The 18,187-nt window shown below is 44.9% G+C and overlaps 1 protein-coding gene across 2 annotated transcripts in view; it reads left to right on the top strand.

The window, feature by feature from the left end:
- Positions 1-18,187, top strand: part of ATAD5 (ATPase family AAA domain containing 5) — a 259,487-nt gene that overhangs the window by 197,937 nt on the left and 43,363 nt on the right. For both annotated transcript variants that reach the window (XR_003856559.1, XM_029600713.1), the window contains exon 16: positions 2,386-2,513. Coding sequence is in view for 1 of the 2 variants with exons in the window: in XM_029600713.1 (XP_029456573.1) it covers positions 2,386-2,513 (128 nt within the window). In the remaining variant the exon portion in view is untranslated. The remainder of the gene's footprint in view (positions 1-2,385; positions 2,514-18,187) is intronic.

The following is an 18,187-nucleotide window of genomic DNA, read 5'->3' on the forward strand; positions in this document are numbered from 1 at the left end:
GGGTCTTTACGTCAATTCCAGTCCAGAAATTGGTTTGGATACTCAAAAGTAACTCCGGAAATTTTCAGTGGGCCAGAGATCTAGAGCCTTTCTGAGTTTTTCCATCCCATTTCAGACACGTTTATGGTTTGCTCAATGACATTCTGCTCAGGAGATGTCTGTTTAAAAAAATTAAATACAAAATTACTCTCAGTCCTCTGATAAACATGAGGGTAGTAAGTCAGGTTCTGATTCCTTGGTGTGGTCGATATAATTTGTGGTCCTCAAGAAAGAAGGATCTTTCAATCTTTTCTAGAGCTAAATCAGGTCAACAAGGTGTTAATAGTTCTTCACTTCAAGATAGAGACCTTAAGGTCGGTCATGGTAATGGTGAGGCAAATAGAATTCCTATTGTCTCTAGTTCTGAGGGAAATGTAGCTACATTCCCTATCCAGGAAGGTGGTCAGAAGTACCTTTACAATACTGGGGAGACTTTTCAGTTTTGGGCCCTTTCCTCCAAGTTGTCTACTGCCCCAAGGAATGTTTTCAAGATCAGAGTACTAGTGGCAGTGGCCTTGCATTGAAAAGTGGTTCATCCATATCTGAATGATTGGTTCATTCGTGCAAAGTCACCCTATATAAGTAAGGCAATGTCCATCAAGGTAGTGAACTTTGTGTAATGCAGATTGCAGTTTACTAATTTCCCGGAATATCTGTGGGCTTGTTTTGACACAAAGGAGAGTATTGTCAGTCCATTGCTGCAGGGGATCTAGATTTGGCAAGGCATGTGCATTCAATATTGAACACAGTCCCTTGATGTGGACTTATCTACAACTATTGGGTCCTATGGCAGCGGCCTTGGATTGGGTTCCTTGGTCAAGGTTCATATATGGCCCCTACAGAATGCCTTGCTACCCTTTTAGGATCTTCAGTTACAGGATTATGAGAGAAGGCTTTCTGTGTCAAAATAGGGACTTGCTCTCAGTGGACTCCTCAGTTCCATGAGATTGTCTGACAATGTAAGCCAGAGAGAGAGTTTTGCTTTAATACAGTGAGTGTGCAAGTGCCAGACAGTGGAAGTGGATCTCAAGTTTTGAATCTCCTTTTGGATGTTTGTGACCTCTGGGGCTGGGGTGCTCACTGCAGAGGTCTAATGTCTCAAGGAACTTGGAATGTGGTGGAAGCAAAGTTGTCCATCAGTCAGTTGGAAACTAGAGCGATAGGGAAGGCACTCCATTCAGTTTGCTTCCATTCTTCTGGAACAAGCTGTCAGGATCTTGTTACCCAATTGCCACATATATCATTCCCCAAGGTGGAATCAGGGGTTGGCATGTATCTGAGGGATATGTCTGTAGATAGTCTGGGCGGAGAAATATGTAAAGGATGCTCTTCACTCTTTTAGTCAGATTAGATAATGTACAAGCGCACTTCCTCAATTGTGACAGACTGGTTCTTGGATGATACAGTGTGTCCTAGGAGGTATTGTGTCCAAATGGAAAGAACCAGTGATGGACTTGGCGGTCAGTGAAAACACATAGGAGGTTCATCTGGTGTGGTTTGTTTGGTTTAGTGGCTCTCAAAGGGTCAGAACAGCTAAAAAGGCATTGATAGCCTGTTTGAATAAGAAAATGATGGATTAGGTTTCCATATCCAAGGGGTTGCTATTTCACAAGAAATTAAGGACATACTTTTCCAGGACTCAGGCGGTTTCATGGGCAGGATTTTGGCTGGTTGTCACCATTGGAGCTTGGTAGACCGGTGACCTAATTCTCCTGGCATACATCTCAACCAAAGAGCCAGGGAAGAGGCTTCCTGAGTTTCTGAAGTCGTGAGAGTGGACTCGACACTGGTTCACCTAGTAGAGGGATAGCTTGGGTACTTCCCGTGCTTCTGGAGTGGTTTGGTTGGATGAAGAGGAAGAGAAACTAATTCTTACCTGATAATTTTCATTCCTTGAGTCCAGCCAGATCAATGCAGGACCTTCCTGTTCTGTGAAGTGTAGTATTCTCCCAATTCATTTTCAAAATAACTGTTTCTGTGTGCTAGTCCGCCACGCTGGATTTTAAGGTAATAGACCTTATCAAGGAGTATAGGTCATGTCTGTGCTGTTTGTTTTTCTCCCTTACAAGCCCTCTGGTTTTTGTTTGTGATGAGGGAAAAGTATATTGTACTAAAATTTTTCTTAGCTTGTTACAAAGAATACTGACAGGCTGAGATCAGCAAGGGAGCCTATAAAGGGTGACAGCAAACCTGTTAATCTCTGCCTCCTTCTGACGATTGGGAAGCATAACCTATGTGTCTGGACTGGTCTGGCTGGACTCGAGTAAAAACTTTCTCCTTTTTTTCTGTTGTAAATGATTCCTAACTAATCTTGTAGTATATCCTAACCTTTTATTTTATTCATAGATTATTCATGTAAAGAAAATGAAGATATGCAAGCTCAGGTAACAAAGATAAGAGCCCAAGCCTCAGACAAAGTGGGATCAGAAGAACCCGCCAGAAAAAGTGCTACATCTCTCATTCTCTTTGAAGAGGTAAAATTGAGTCTCTTGATTATATTGCCTTCAAAATTACTTCCTTTACCCCTCAAAAAAATCTAATTTCACTGATAGGTTGTTTGCTTTCACACTGACCTCTGCATGTCACAGTGCATTTTGTTGTTTTAATTAGCATATAACACTGAATAAGGACATTGATTTGCAGTTCACATGAATTGTAGATCTTACTGCATGCAGCAGCGTAGGAAGGGATGTATCATAGAAACATTGAAATGTGATGGCAGAAAAAGACCTTATGGCCTATCTAGTCTGCCCATCCACCCAAATCATTTAACTTTACAATTTCCATCACTCTCTGAGACCCCTCATATTTATCCCATGCTTTCTCGAATTCAGATACTGTTTTTGTCTCCACCACCTCCACTGGGAAGCTGTTCAATGTGTCCACTACCCTCTCTGTAAAGAAATATTTCCTAAGATTACTCCCGAGTCTACCACCTTTCACAATCATATCTTCACCCCTCACTCTAGATCCTTTCTGTTGAAAGAGACTCATATCCTATGCATGGAAACTGTCTTAAATTTTATCCTGCTACACCAGTCCAATCCAAACAAGTGGAATTATGTCACCCTATGAGCAGATGGAGGCAAAGCTCACAGTTCCCTGTACGTACCCGGATCAGTCCAGACAGTGGGTTGAGCCTCCTGTCCAGCAGATGGAGACAGAGAAAAACTGAAAGGGTACCCTATATAAGAACAGTGCTCACCCTGCATCCCTTCAGTATTTCTCTGTCTCCAGCAGATGAAGGCAGTTGAACCTGCGGTTCCCTAGCATTATCTATTTTCTCTCTCTGTGGTGATTTATTTTCCTTTCTTCCCTCTGGGTTGGTTCCAGGATCAAGCAAGTATTAGTTATTCAATTTAAAAAAAAAAAAAGAGAGAGAATTTCAAAAGGAAATCCAAGTTTGTGACCAAGAGAGACAAATTTGTCTCATAGCTCTTACTGGGTCCCAGGGGGGATTTTCCCCTTGATTGTTCAGCCTGGGACTCCTTATTCCCGGTAACCATCTGCCTGGCTTAAAGGGGTGATACTGGTGGTCCAGTCACTCCCCCTTTTTTGCCTAGTGTGACCCCTGAGATGCTCCTGCCTCAGGTCCCATAGCAGAGATGCTTTCATTATCCAGGGACAAGCAGGATGATAGTCCTCACATATGGGTGACATCATCAGATGGAACCCTGTCTAGTTTGGTGGCTGTGTTCGGACATTCTCCTCCGAGGCATTCCGCTGGTGGTGCCGGATTGGACGGTTGTCACCACGGATGCGAGCCTCTCCGGCTGGGGAACGGTGTGCTTGCGGAAGTCAGTGCAGGGGCTCTGGTCCCCGGTCGAGTCTCGCTGGTTGATCAACCGCTTGGAGACCGGCCATTGTCCATTTTTCTTCAAGGCATGTAACACCTGCGCCCTCCCATTTGATAGCCGTGCCCGTCTTGGAACCTTAATGTGGTCTTGCGAAGCCTCTGTGTGCCCCCCCTTCAAGCTTCTATGGTGGCCAACTATGAAGGATCTCACTTTGAAAGTGGTCTTTTTGGTGGCTATCTGTTCAGCACGCAGATTTTCCAAACTTCAGGCTCTTTCTTGCAGGGAGCCCTTTTTGAGAATCTCGGATGAGAGGATTTCCTTGCAGACTGTATCTTCTTTCTTACACAAGGTGATGTCTTCCTTTCACGTTAATCAGTCGGTGGAGCTCCTGTCCTTCTCAAACTTAGATCCGGCAGCAGCACACACTAGGGATTTGCGACACCTGGACGTTAAATGAGCCTTGCTGAGATACTTGGAGGTCACAAATTTCCGCATGTCAGATCTCCTTTTTGTGTTTGGAGCAGTGCCAAGAAAGGGCATAAGGCGTCCAAAGAGACTATTGTGAGGTGGACTATTCCGCATATATTTGTCAGTGTCGCCCAATTCCAGAAAGTCTCAGGACTCATTTTATTCACTTTCAGGCAGCTTCTTGGGCAGAGTATCAGTCTCTCCTCAGGAGATCTGTAGGGCGGCTACGTGGAAGTCATTGCACACCTTTGTCAGACATTATCACTTAGATGTCCAGTCCCTGGGGGCTGGAATTTTTGGCGTGAGTGTGCTGCGAGCAGGACTCTCCCAGTCCCATCCTACTTAGGGAAGCTTTGGTACATCCCAGGGGTTTGGACTGATCTAGGTACATACAGGGAAAGGAAAATTGGTTCTTACCTGCTAATTTTCTTTCCTGTAGTACCACAGATCAGTCCAGAGTTCCACCCTTGATTAGCAAAGGGTATTGAGAGAGTCTGCTCGATCTGTCTGCCTGTTTTTGCAGTATGGTCTAAGAAGAAGCACAGGTTTTATTGATCCCACACAGGTTTTTGGTGTGAGGGCGTTTTGTTGTTGCCTGTTTTATGGTTATCCTCTTCTCCCTGCTCATTTAGGGGAATAGGCATAGTTACATAATTCTTCTTTAATTTCTGGCTTGGGTACAGATTAATACTGAAGGACTGCAGGTGGCACCTCGTGTTAAGTGTCAGTAAAACTTTCTCTGACTCCATCTGCTGGAGGGGAGGCAAAACCCAGGAGTTTTGACTGATCTGTGGTACTACAGGAACAAAAATTAGCAGGTAAGAACCAATTTTCCTGTGGTGCAGCACAGAGAAACTTCAGTTCTCACAAGACAAGCAGGATGGTAGTCTTACATATGGGTGACATCATAGGATGGAGCCCAATCACGGAACACTTTTGCAAAGTTTCCAGAACTTTGACTGGCCCCTAATGGGCATGCCCAGCATGGCACTAACCCTGCAGCCAGCAGGGGGTCCCCCTTTAGTCTTCTTTTTTCCACGCAGCAGTAGCCACGCGGTAAAGGAGCTCTGCAGAAATTCCTGACAGGAATTTTCCTCACGGAATTGCTAAAAGTTAATTTGCCCCACAGGGGTTCCTCCTTTAACTTTTTTCAGACCGCGGTACTCTGGTAAGTTTTTACCCATTTTCTGTCGATTACCGTCGAGTTTGGCCCTCGCGGCCTACTGGCCGTTGACCGTACCGCGGCTCAATTTTTTGCCATGGCGCAGGGGTTCCGTTGGTTCCTGGACTGTAATCGCACCATGTCCATCACAGACCCCCCATAAAATCTGTGTTATGTGTCTAGCACGCAAGCACGATGTCTTGACCTGCACCAAATGTGCCCTGATGACACCAAAAGGTCGCAAGGCCAGAATGGAGAAGATGGAGCTTCCCTTCCGTGCTCAAACCCCGACTCCGTCCATTGCATCGACGTCGTCTGAACCGGCACAGTCAACTTTGCGCCAGCATCGACCACCGACCGGTGACCATCCGGCATAGACTACATCTCGGCCTTCAACACCCTCTACCCCCCCCCCCCTTAGGACAGAGGGGATCGTAGAGATAAACATCGCCATTGACACCGTAAGTCTCGGACCATTGAGGGAGCGAAATCATCGACCTCGCCATCGTCCGAGCCGCCGTCGAAGAAACTCCGTCCAGAAATGGCACCGACCTTTTCGGCGACTGGGTCACCGAGGCAACCCTCACCCGACAGGGGATCGGGAGCCGCGACTCTGCCTTTATCGGTGGTCCCTCCGGCTATGCCTCTGCCTCCTTCTGTTCTGGAGCCGGGGCTGCTTGTTCCAGGTCTCCGAGAAGAACTGAACCGGATGGTTCAGGAGGCCATCGACAAGGTGATGCAACAACTCCAGGTTCCTCCGACACCACTACTGATTGCGGAACCATCCACCGACCCGATTCCAGCAGCGTTGGCACCACTGCTCTCCAGGATGGAAGCGCTCATTGCCGCTTTTCCACCGATGAACCCCGGGTGCCCTCCCCGCTTACATTGTCATCGGGAGGAGAAATACCGTTCCGCATCCCTCCATCGGGGGTTCTGCCTCAGCCATCGATGCCGATACATCCCTCACCACTGATCCAACCATTGGTGCCGATAAGTCCATCGATGCCTGCGCCGGTGCCTTCGATGCCTTCATCGGTGCCTCTGTTAATTCCTTCGGAGCCTAGACCAGGACCTTCAGGTATCCAACCACCCCGTCCCCCTCTAGTTCCTGATGATTCCTCCCCAGACACCGATTATTTACCTTCACCACCTTCACCCACTGAAAGTAGGCAGCGTTCTCCTCCAAAGAACCTCTCCTTTATAAATTTTGTGAAGGAAATGTCTGAATTGGTTCCCTTCCAATTGCAGACTGAACAGGATGACAGACACCAGATGATGGAGTTGCTCCAATTCTTGGATGCTCCCAAGGAAATAACCTCCATCCCTATCCACCAGGTTCTTCTGGATCTCCTCAAGAAGAACTGGGAACATCCTGGCTCCAGTGCATAGAAAAGCTGACACAACCTATTTGGTGCAGTCAGCTCCAGGCTTTCAGAAAACTCAATTGGATCACCAGTCTGTAGTTGTTGAATCTGCACAAAAAAGAGCAAAAAGATCAAAGCCTCACACTTCTTTTCCCCCTGGTAAGGAACAGAAGTTTCTAGATGCCATTGGCCGCCGAGTATTCCAAGGCTCAATGCTCATGTCCCGGACCACAGCTTACCAGCCCAATATAATAGGGTCATTTTTAAGCAGATACAAGATTTGACAGATACCCTGCCTCAACAATTCCAAGATCAGCTTCAAACCCTAGTAAATAATGGTTTTGAAGCAGGCAAGCATGAGATCAGGTCATCCTATGATATCTTTCATACTGCTACCAGAGTATCTGCAGCAGCTATTTCGGCAAGGAGATGGGCCTGGCTCAAGTCTTCCGACCTTCGCTCTGAGGTACAAGACCGGTTATCTGACCTACCCTGTGTAGGAGATAACCTATTTGGAGAACAAATTCAAATTCAACGGACAGTGGCGGAACTTAAGGACCATCATGAGACTCTCAGACAGCTCTCTGATGCCTTCTGACTACTCTTCAAAACAGCCCTTCTGAAAGGACTCTAAAAAGTCCTTCTTCCGGCTGAAGAAATCCTACCCGCCACCAACCAGATCCCATGCCACGAGACCTTTTCAAAAAGCCCAGTCTTGTCAGACACTGAAACAAAAGCCGCAAGCAGCTCCTCAACCAGTTCTTGCTTCAGGTTTTTGACTTCCACCTAGAGAGCAGCAGCCAACCACCATTGCCTCACATACCAGTGGGAGGCCAACTGTGCCTTTTCAACAACATATGGCACTCAATTACCTCAGACCAATGGGTACTTGCGATAATTGCTCAGGGTTACCATCTGAACTTTCTCTCCCTGCCACCGGACTCCCTACTTCTGCCAATGTGGAGAACATCCAATCACTCCATCCTTCTGGATCAGGAGGCCTCCCTCCTTCTCCAATCCAAGGCAATAGAACCCATACCCTACTCTCAGCATGGCCTAGGGTTCTATTCCCGGTACTTTCTGATCCCCAAAAAATCGGGAGGCGTTCGTCCTATTCTGGACCTACAGTCCCTCAACAAGTACCTCCAGTGGGAGAAATTCAAGATGGTAACCTTAGACTCGCTTCTTCCTCTCCTACAAAGAGGAGACTGGCTCTGCTCTCTAGACCTCCAGGACGCATACACTCATATTGCGATAACTCCATCTCATCGCAAATACCTAAGGTTTCTAGTAGGTCCAAAGCACTATCAGTATCGAGTGCTTCCATTTGGCCTAGCCTCTGCACCACTAGTCTTCACGAAATGCCTCGTAGTGATTGCAGCCTTCCTAAGAACTCAGGGTGTTCACGTATAACCCTATCTAGACGATTGGTTAGTCAGGGCTCCCATTCAGCAAGCTGCTCTGTCGTCCCTCAATCTAACCTTACACACTCTAATTTCACTAGGATTTCTTGTCAACTACGACAAATCCTCTTTAGTCCCATCTCAAACCTTGTCGTTCATTGGGGCAGACTTAGACACCTTGCAGGCAAAGGCTTTTCTACCTCAACAGCAAGCGCTCACTCTCGTGTGTCTTGCACACCAGCTGCAGTCTCAACAATCCGTGACTGCACGTCACTTTCTCATCCTTCTGGGACACATGGCGTCATTAGTTCAAGTCACACCAATGGCCCGTTTGGCTATGAGAGTCATGCAGTGGACTCTAAGGTCACAATGGACTCAATCCATTCAGCCTCTGTCGACCATTGTTCACATAACCAACTCACTCCGTCTGTCTAGCCTGGTGGAAAAATCAGATCAATCTCCTCCAAGGCTTGCCCTTTCAGGCTCCAGACCCTTAAGTAACTCTCACCACCGATGCTTCCAACCTCGGCTGGGGAGCCCATGTGGCCAATCTGCAGACACAAGGATCTTGGTCTCCAGAGGAAGCCAAACACCAAATAAATTTCCTGGAGCTTCAAGCAATCAGATATGCTCTCAGGGCATTTCAGGATCGCCTCTCAAATCAAGTTGTCCTGATCCAGACGGACAACCAGGTGGCCATGTGGTACATCAAACAAACAGGGAGGCACAGGCTCCTTCCTTCTGTGTCAGGAAGCTGCACAGATATGGGCGGAAGCTCTCTCCCATTCGATGTATCTCAGGGCCACCTGGTTGCCGGGAGTGGACAATGTGTTGGCAGACAATCTGAGTCGCATCTTTTAACCGCACGAGTGGTCTCTCAACTCCTCAGTAGCGAACTCCATCTTCCGACAATGGGGATATCCTCAGATAGACCTCTTTGTGTCTCCTCAAAACTGCAAAGTAGAGAACTTCTGCGCTCTCATTCGCAGCAAACACTCTCAGCCCAGAGACGCATTCTCCCTCTTGGGGGCAACTGGTCTACTTTATGCATTCCCTCCACTTCCTCTTCTCTCGAAGACTCTCATGAAGTTACGTCAGGACAAGGGAATCATGATCCTGATAGCACCTCACTGGCCAAGCCAAATGTGGTTTCCAATACTGCAGGATCTCTCCATTCGTAGGTGCATTCCCTTAGGAAAGGACCCGCTTCGGATCACTCACAACGACTGGTGCCTCTGCCATCCCAATCTTCAAGCCTTATCCCTGACGGCATGGATGTTGAAAGGTTAATCCTTCAGCCACTTAACCTTTCTGAACCAGTTTCCCGTGTCTTGATTGCTTCACGGAAGCCTTCCACGAGAAAAGCTTACTCTTACAAATGGAAAAGGTTCACGTCATGGTGCTCTTCTCAGTCCCTTGACCCCTTTTCTTGTCCAATCACGAAGTTTTTGGACTATCTCTGGCATTTATCAGAGTCAGGTCTAAAGACTTCTTCCATCAGACTGCATGTCAGTGCGGTAGTCGCCTTTCATAAAGGTGTCGGGGATGTTCCTATATCAGTACAACCCCTTGTAACACGTTTTTTAAGGGCTTGCTTCACCTCAAGCCTCCACTACGTCCTCCGGCCCCTTCTTGGGACCTTAACCTGGTTTTGGGTCGGCTCATGAAACAAACATTCATGCCTCTTCACTCTTGTGAACTTCGATATCTCACATGGAACGGGATTTTCCTTTTGGCAATCACTTCAGCTCGGAGAGTTAGTGAATTACAGGCCCTAGTTACCTATCCGCCTTACACTAAACTTCTGCAGGACTGGGCAGTACTCCGCACTCACCCTAAATTCTTACCCAAGGTAGTTTCGGATTTTCATCTAAATCAATCCATCATACTACCTACCTTTTTTCCCAGGCCCCATTCCAATCCAGGAGAGCAGGCTCTGCATACCCTTGACTGTAAACGGGCTCTAGCGTTCTACCTAGACCGTACAACTGCCCACAGGGAAAGCACTCAGTTGTTTGTCTCTTTCCATCCTAACAAGTTAGGGAAGCCTGTGGGTAAGCAGACTCTCTCTTCCTGGTTGGCAGATTGCATATCCTTTAGCTACCAGCAAGCGGGCATTCCATTTCAAGATCGTGTTAAAGCACACTCTGTGAGGGCCATGGCGACTTCAGTAGTACACCTCCGATCGGTGCCGCTTCCTGACATCTGCAGGGCTGCCACCTGGAGTTCTCTCCACACCTTTGCAGCCCACTATTGCTTGGACAAAGCGCAAGACAAGATTCCATCTTCGGCCAGTCTGTCCTTCATAACCTGTTTACAATGTGACGTACCAACACACTTCTGCCTGCCCGGTGGGGTTCAGGATGCCCTCTACCAAATTCCACCCCATTTGTGCCTGTTGCACGCCTTTGGGTACATTTAGTGCATGCTCGGAAATCCTCAGCTCGGTACTCACCAATATGTGAGGACTACCATCCTGCTTGTCATGTGAGAAAGCAAATGTTGCTTACCTGTAACAGGTGCTCTCACAGGACAGCAGGATGTTAGTCCTCACGAAACCCACCCCCTGCCCCGCAGTGTTGGGTTCGTAACGTTTTATTATTTTATTTTTTGGCACTGCCTGTAGTTTTTATTTATTTATTTATTTTATAATTTATATTTTTATTGATTTTTCAATATTAGACAAGTGAAATATTTATTACACCATAACTGTTGATTCCACAGTTAAAATTACAATTTCAAAAATAACAAATAATCAATCTAATTATGACATAACCAAACGAAATTTTGTTATCCAACATCTTAGCTTTTAAATAAGACTGAAGGGGGACCCCTGCTGGCTGCAGGGTTAGTGCCATGCTGGGCATGCCCATTAGGGGCCAGTCAAAGTTCTGGAAACTTTGACAAAAGTGTTCCGTGATTGGGCTCCATCCTGTGATGTCACCCATATGCGAGGACTAACATCCTGCTGTCCTGTGAGAACACCTGTTACAGGTAAACAACATTTGCTTATTCTCTGCTTCTAGCATATGATAGGACTCTTGGTGCAGCAGGATTTCCAGATTAGCTCTAACTTAGCAGAGGGCCAGGCCACTGGTATGCCCAGCAGTGCAAGCCTGTTTTGTAACTCCCAGTCTCAGAAGGGACTAGGTAGAAGTGCTCACAGAAATACTTATAAGAAAAAATATAGAGAAAAAATTTTGATCTTTATTACAAAAAAAATAAAAATATATATATATAAGCACACAAAGTTTTTGGATTTTACAAAAAAATTTTCAACTACGAATATACTTACATCATTTCATAGAAATATAGTTGAAAAAATGTCAAATCCCAAAAAATCTTTTTTGAGTACATGTATTCAGTTTTTCTCTTTATTGAATTTTTACAAATTAACAAAGAATCGTTTAACTTTGTTTTAAGTAATACAAGTGCTTATATCATTAACAATCTTAACATAAATCTAGAAAATCAATTTTAAAGAAAGAGATTTATCTTATCTCGCATCTCAACATTATAGAGGAAAATAAGGGAACGAAAGGAAACACAAAGGAGGATTTTATTCCATTATCTATATGTATAAAGAAAACAATAACTCACAAATAAAGTGTGACACTCTAGAGAGGGAAATAGTCTTACAGCTATTTACCACCAACACATATCAAAAACTAAACTAGAGACAATAGTCATCCAAATGATTCCCACATATCAATCTCAATTTGAACTACTTCCGCTTAAGTTAATGACAGGTATTTGTCTCCTAGCATTCAGGAATTCCTTTAACTACACTACATCAAAGAAAATATAAGTATTCCCCAACTTTTTGAAATAGGAGCGCATAATCATATTCAAATCAAATTCTCAATAAAATGTCACTAATAGTGTTACTCTACTCGTGATATCTATCAAGGATTCTTCCAAATATTGAGTCAAATTAGATTTTCAACTGGATTAGAAAATCTTAAACTTTGTTTTTGAGATAGAAAAATAATTTTCTTAATCGCTGGAACTTTACTGGTAGGAATTTCCAAAATTTCCCCCATATATTTTTTTTAAGGTAACCAAGTTCAGTTCATCTTTTACCTTAGGGAAATTTAATATTCGCAGATTCAAGTGTCTAATTGAATTTTCCAGAAATTCCATCTTTCTCATGGAAGCCATCCGCTCACTAGCAAACACTGCTGATGTACCTTTCAATATTTTCATCTCTTCTTCCAATTTTGAATACCCATACTTTGCTCCTGCAAAATATGTTGGTGGTCATGTGCGACCAAATCTAACTTTGAAGAAACAACTTGCAGTTTTTGGGCCTGCTCCTGAAGATTAGAGGTAAACCCTGCTATAAGATCCCAAAGGGAGTCAAGCGTTGCAACTGACATTTTTTTAATCCTCACCGTGACTTGACTGACTTCACCGGCTCCAGTCATGATCTCATTTCCATCTGCTGACATCAGCAGGTCTTCTCCGCCATTCTCCTCTCTCTCTCTGGAGAATTCTGGAACCTGGTCTGGGGGTCGAAGTCTGCACTCTCCCAGGATCGGCACCGAAGGCTCCGCCCGACTGAGACATAGCGAGTTGTCGTCCTGTTCTCTCAGCACCATTGATGTCTCCTGAGGGGGAAGCTGCAAACAGTTGCCGTGGTGCTGGAGGGCTCAGAGATATTTCCCCCGGCGAGAGCTGACCTCCTTCCTCAGCTCCGCCAGCGAGGGCCATCGTGCTCAACTCTGCTGTGGGGTAAGCAAACTCCCGTATCGGCCGTTGATCCGAAGGCAGGTTAGGTTCAGGCAGATAAACCTTCACCTTACCCTTTCTTTTGTGTGGCATAATTCAGCTTTTTGGGGGGAAAAACTCAAAGGCAGAACGCTGAGCTTCGGGAGTCGCTTCCATTCAGGTGGCCAACTTGGATCCGCTCCCTTCATGTATTCAGTTTTATGTGTGCTTTTTTTAAAATATATATTTTTGTAATAAAGATCAAAATTTTTTCTCTGTATTTTTTCTTATAAGTATTTCTGTAGCGCTGATTCCCTTCGGGAATTTTATTATATATATATATATATATATATATATATGTGTGTCAGGAGTTCTGATATGTATTGCTGGGTGCTGTGGAGAGGATTCTACAGCCTGCACTCCCTCCCCTCTGTCTCTCTCCTTCTACTGTCTGCTGAAGAAGCTGCATGCCTCTTTAAGAGGTTAAAAAAAAAATAACAGGGAGCTGCTGCAGCCGTTTCTGAACAGTGGTATGGTGCAGACCAGATAGCCTTGAGGATGTGCTGAGATGCTATGCCTTGCTCAGAGGGTAAGTTTTATTCTTTCCAGGGATCTTTGGGACAGTGCATCAACACATCAGCAGGAGGAGACTAGTAATAGAAAAGGGGGACAGGAGTCGTTTACCACAAAGAACAGCCTTAAAGCCATCCCAGAGCATCTGAATCAATATGTCCCTTGAATCATTAATTCAAAAATATTCTTTAATATCCTCCCGGATGACTTCACAAAGCTGTTTATCAGACAACAGAGAGTCATTTAACCTCCAGTATTTGTTACCTTTCTCTTCCTGCTGTAAATGAAAAGAGCCAAAAACAGGGGCTTGATCAGACCACGTAATCGGGCTTATACCCACAGAGCTACACCCCAGAACCCAGAATTTACTACCTAACAGCATATCTATCCTAGAGTATGAACCATGTACCCTTGAATAAAAAGAAGAATCTTTCACCAAGGGATGGAACACCCACCAGTTGTTTTGCATACCCCAGGATTCCTTGAAAAATCTCAATCTAGTCCTATGCATTTTTAACCCATCCTTCGACAGTGAATGATTATCCATATTAGGATTAAAAGTAAGAGTGAAATCACCACCGACCAGTACAGGGCCATGTACCATATTGCTCAAATTATGTTCTAGGCATACAAAAAATTTCCCCTGGTTAACAATAGGGGTATACACATTTATTAAAGTCTCTAGGATAGCGTCCAGCTTAACTTTTAGAGCTATATATCGTCCCTCCCTATCTTTCCTGCACTCCAAAACTTCAGCCCTAAGATCTTTAGAGAACATAATGCCCACATCTCCCCTCTTCCAGTGTACAGTATTTAGATGCTAGAAATATGTGTGGGAAATTTCTATCCTTAAGTAAAGGTTTGTCTGTCTTAACAAAATGTGTCTCTTAAATGAAAAAAAATGGATGACTGCTGAGACTGGGCCTCCTCAGATAAAAGTCTTCTCTTCTGAGGGATCCCATTTAAAGATACAATCTTAACATCAGCCATTAGGGAATGAAAATAACCATAAGAGCCAATGATTCCCAACCCACCTCAATATAGAAAATATACCAGAAACATGCAAAACCCACCCATCCCGACCACCCCTCCAAGTCACCTACCCATCATAATTCCCCTAACACACTAATCAAGAGGAATGACGCCCCCTTAAATGGCATAACTTACACAACCATATCAGTGGTTTTGCTAAAGAATCATCAAAATGCAAAGCGGAACAAAGTTGAAGATATCATCAAAGAAATGCATGCTGCCAAAGTCCAGAGTCAAAAATCAAAAGTGTAACCCAACAGTTGGTTTTCCAGTAGACATATCCACCAACTGGTAGGAAGAACATGGCAATCACATAGCCTGTACAGGCCTACATCTTAAGTCAAGTGCCGGCATCCTGTGCTGGAATATCGCCATTGGAATTCCTCCTTAACCATTTTCCACCTTTGCCTGCCCCCTGCCACCAGGATGCTTCCTGCCGAGGGCCAGGCCAGACTTCCACCTTAGAATCTTTAATCTCAATGCCTTTCTGTCACAGGAGGCTCTCCGCAGACTTCTGTGTGCAAGCTGACAGGGATTGGCCACTGATGGTAAAAGAAATTCCAAAAGGGCACAGCCACTTGGATCGGATGTTACCTACTGTCAAGGATCAGTAATGCGCTTCATAGACCTATGTTGTCGTAAAGTGATAGCAGAAATATCAGTGAATATTGGAGTTTCAGCCCTTTCTAGGATAAAGTCCCCATACTTCTTGCTTTTTGCATGATTTCATCTTTTACGGTGAAAGCATGGAAACAGGATATTATGTCCCTGGGTTTATTAATCATCGGCCTTCCCAAAGATCTATGGGCCCAATCTATCTTCACCTCCATATCAACAGATTCATGTCTCAAAATGGCCATACAAATATCCTGGACAAGCAGAATATAATCAGTGAAGCCCTCTTCACTGACACCTCAAATCCGTATTTTGTTCCTATGAGATCTGTTCTCTAAATCTTCTAGTTTGTCAGTAAGTTCCTCAGATAATTTTCAACTGCTGGAAATCTTTTGTCTGCTGCGTCAGGTCTGCAGCATGCTCTTCTGATCAAGCACTTTCTGGCCCAAGTCATCTACATCCCGCCGCAGTTCACCCACAACTTCATGGATTTCTTGTTTTATTGCGGCGATGTCGCATTTCAGGTCTTTAAACTGTGCTAGAAAATCTGTCCTCGTCGGGCCTGCTGGCAACCACAACACGTGCATCTTGTGCCTCTGTGTCCAGCACGCTCCTACCGACCACACCAGCGTCTTCCTCTTTTAGTTACGTGGTCCCGGAGTAAGAAACTTTCATGAGGTCCATTGCCTTACGGCGGTTCACCATAATCCCGGGAACAAAATTGCCACCAATAGAAATCACAGAGAGTGCTCAGGACTGCGTATAAGCCACTTTTACATTCAAGCCGTGCAGAGCTTGGGCTTCAAGCAGCCATTTGCAGTGGCTGACATCACTTCCTCTCAACCATTCCTCAAATATTGCTAAATCTCTCTTCGTTTTTCATATCTTCCTAGCTGTCTACCCAGTTGCAGATTTTGGTATTGACAAAAAGACAGATCTTTACCAATAATCCTTCTGCGGTGTCGCTCATGATAATGTTGCAAAGAACTAATCCAAGGACCAATCCATGAGGCACACTTCTAGTAATGCTGCCCTCCTTGGCGTGAACTCCATTTTCTACTACCCTTTGTTGCCTCCCACTCAACCAGTTTCTAACCCAGTCAGTCATTCTAGGGCCCATTCCAAGGGTGCTATTTTTATTTATAAGTTGCCTGTGTTTTAAGACCTTAATAAAATCTAGGTACACTACATCTAGCGCTCTCCTTTGATCCAGCTCTCTGGTCACCCAATCAAAGAAAGTGATCAGATTATTCTGACAAGATGTACTTCTGGTAAAACCATACTGCCTCTGATCTTGCAATCCATTGGCACCACTCACTAAAGCATTAAAACATTTCAAACTGCATCCTTTTAGACGATGAAAAATCAGTTGTATTGCAAGGTGATGCTGTTTGAATGTTCATTGTTTGTGTCTCATAATACTACAGATTTTTGACTATAGGTGTGGAAGTCATGGACAGGTTCCTGAAAGACATATCCATAATTGATTATTAGCCTGATAAACTTGGTTGTTTCCACCTCATACTCTGGGCATGAGCAAATGAAATGGACTTTCCTGTTAGGATCTGCTAGGTTCTTCTAAGTGACCCAGATTAGATAAGATGCTTGGTTCGATGGACAATTCCTTATTGTCCTACCAGACATGGGTTTTTCTTCCCTACCAGCAAATGGAGACAGAATGAAAGCTTTAAAGGAAACAGCTTATATAAGGAGCTGTTCCCTCTTCAGCATTTCAATATTTTTGTCTCTAGATGGTAGAGGTGCTAAACCTGCAGGTTGAAGGTTCTGGTGGACTTTCTTGGTCAAGTAGAGAATAGCAAGGGGGTCAGTGACCTTTATCTCACTTGATCTTGTTGAGGTAGGACCTGAAAGCCAGTGGTACTCGTTCCCTCTATTCTCCCTTGTCTCGTCTTCTCTCCTTCCCCTCTTCCTTTCTACCACTCTCTGGGAGAAGCCTTGGGGGAGAAAAGGACTTGGAACAATGCAAATATGAGGACTTGGAAACAGAGAGGTACCTTTTGATTTTTAGGAAAGAAAAGGAGAAACAGTTTGCCTGTGGAACAGTTATAGAGGTCTGATCAGGCTCATTGTTGGGCGAGGAGAGGGTAAGTCACGGCTTCCCAAACAGTGGGTAGGGACCCCAGATGAAGTCACAAATCCTTCAGCTGGGATCACAGGTGCCTCAGCAATGGGATCTGTGAGTCAGTGATCCTCCCCTCACATAAGTTTCTGTGGTAACAGGAAGCCCTGCACAAAGAGGGATTGGTGCAGCTTGCAGGACCTGTGATCTTGCACTAGCTCATAGGCCCAAAGCTTATTTTCATTACTCATGATGTTGCTGCTTGCAGGTCCATCAGGCTATGGACCAGTCCTGAGCAGAAAGGAGGGATGAAATTGCATGGGCTGGTGGAGATTACCATGGCTTCTCCTCGCCCACTACTGACCCTGAAAAATGTTGCCCCTGTCTTTAGCTTGACCTTCCTTGCCACCAGTTGTCATCTTTTGAAAATATAGCTGCTGACCCTTGCCGGGAAATGTTTGGAAGAGAGGCTGTTTGAAAGGGAGGGATCAGATGCAGGAGGGGTTTGAAAGTTGGATTAGGAGAGATGAATTGACTGTGGAGTGTGTGAGAGGAGGAATGACAAGATTGATGTGAATCGGTTATTTACTCTTTCGGATAGTAGAAAGACTAGGGGGCACTCCATGAAGTTAGCATGGGGCACATTTAAAACTAATCGGAGAAAGTTCTTTTTTACTCAACGCACAATTAAACTCTGGAATTTGTTACCAGGGGATGTGGTCAGTGCAGTTAGTATAGCTGTGTTTAAAAAAGGATTGGATAAGTTCTTGGAGGAGAAGTCCATTAACTGCTATTAAGTTAACTTAGAGAATAGCCACTGCCATTAGCAACAGTAACATGGAATAGACTTAGTTTTTGGGTACTTGCCAGGTTCTTATGACCTGGATTGGCCACTGTTGGAAACAGGATGCTGGGCTTGATGGACCCTTGGTATGACCCAG

This window comes from Rhinatrema bivittatum, chromosome 4 (genome assembly GCF_901001135.1).
Source record: "Rhinatrema bivittatum chromosome 4, aRhiBiv1.1, whole genome shotgun sequence".
Taxonomy (NCBI): domain Eukaryota; kingdom Metazoa; phylum Chordata; class Amphibia; order Gymnophiona; family Rhinatrematidae; genus Rhinatrema; species Rhinatrema bivittatum.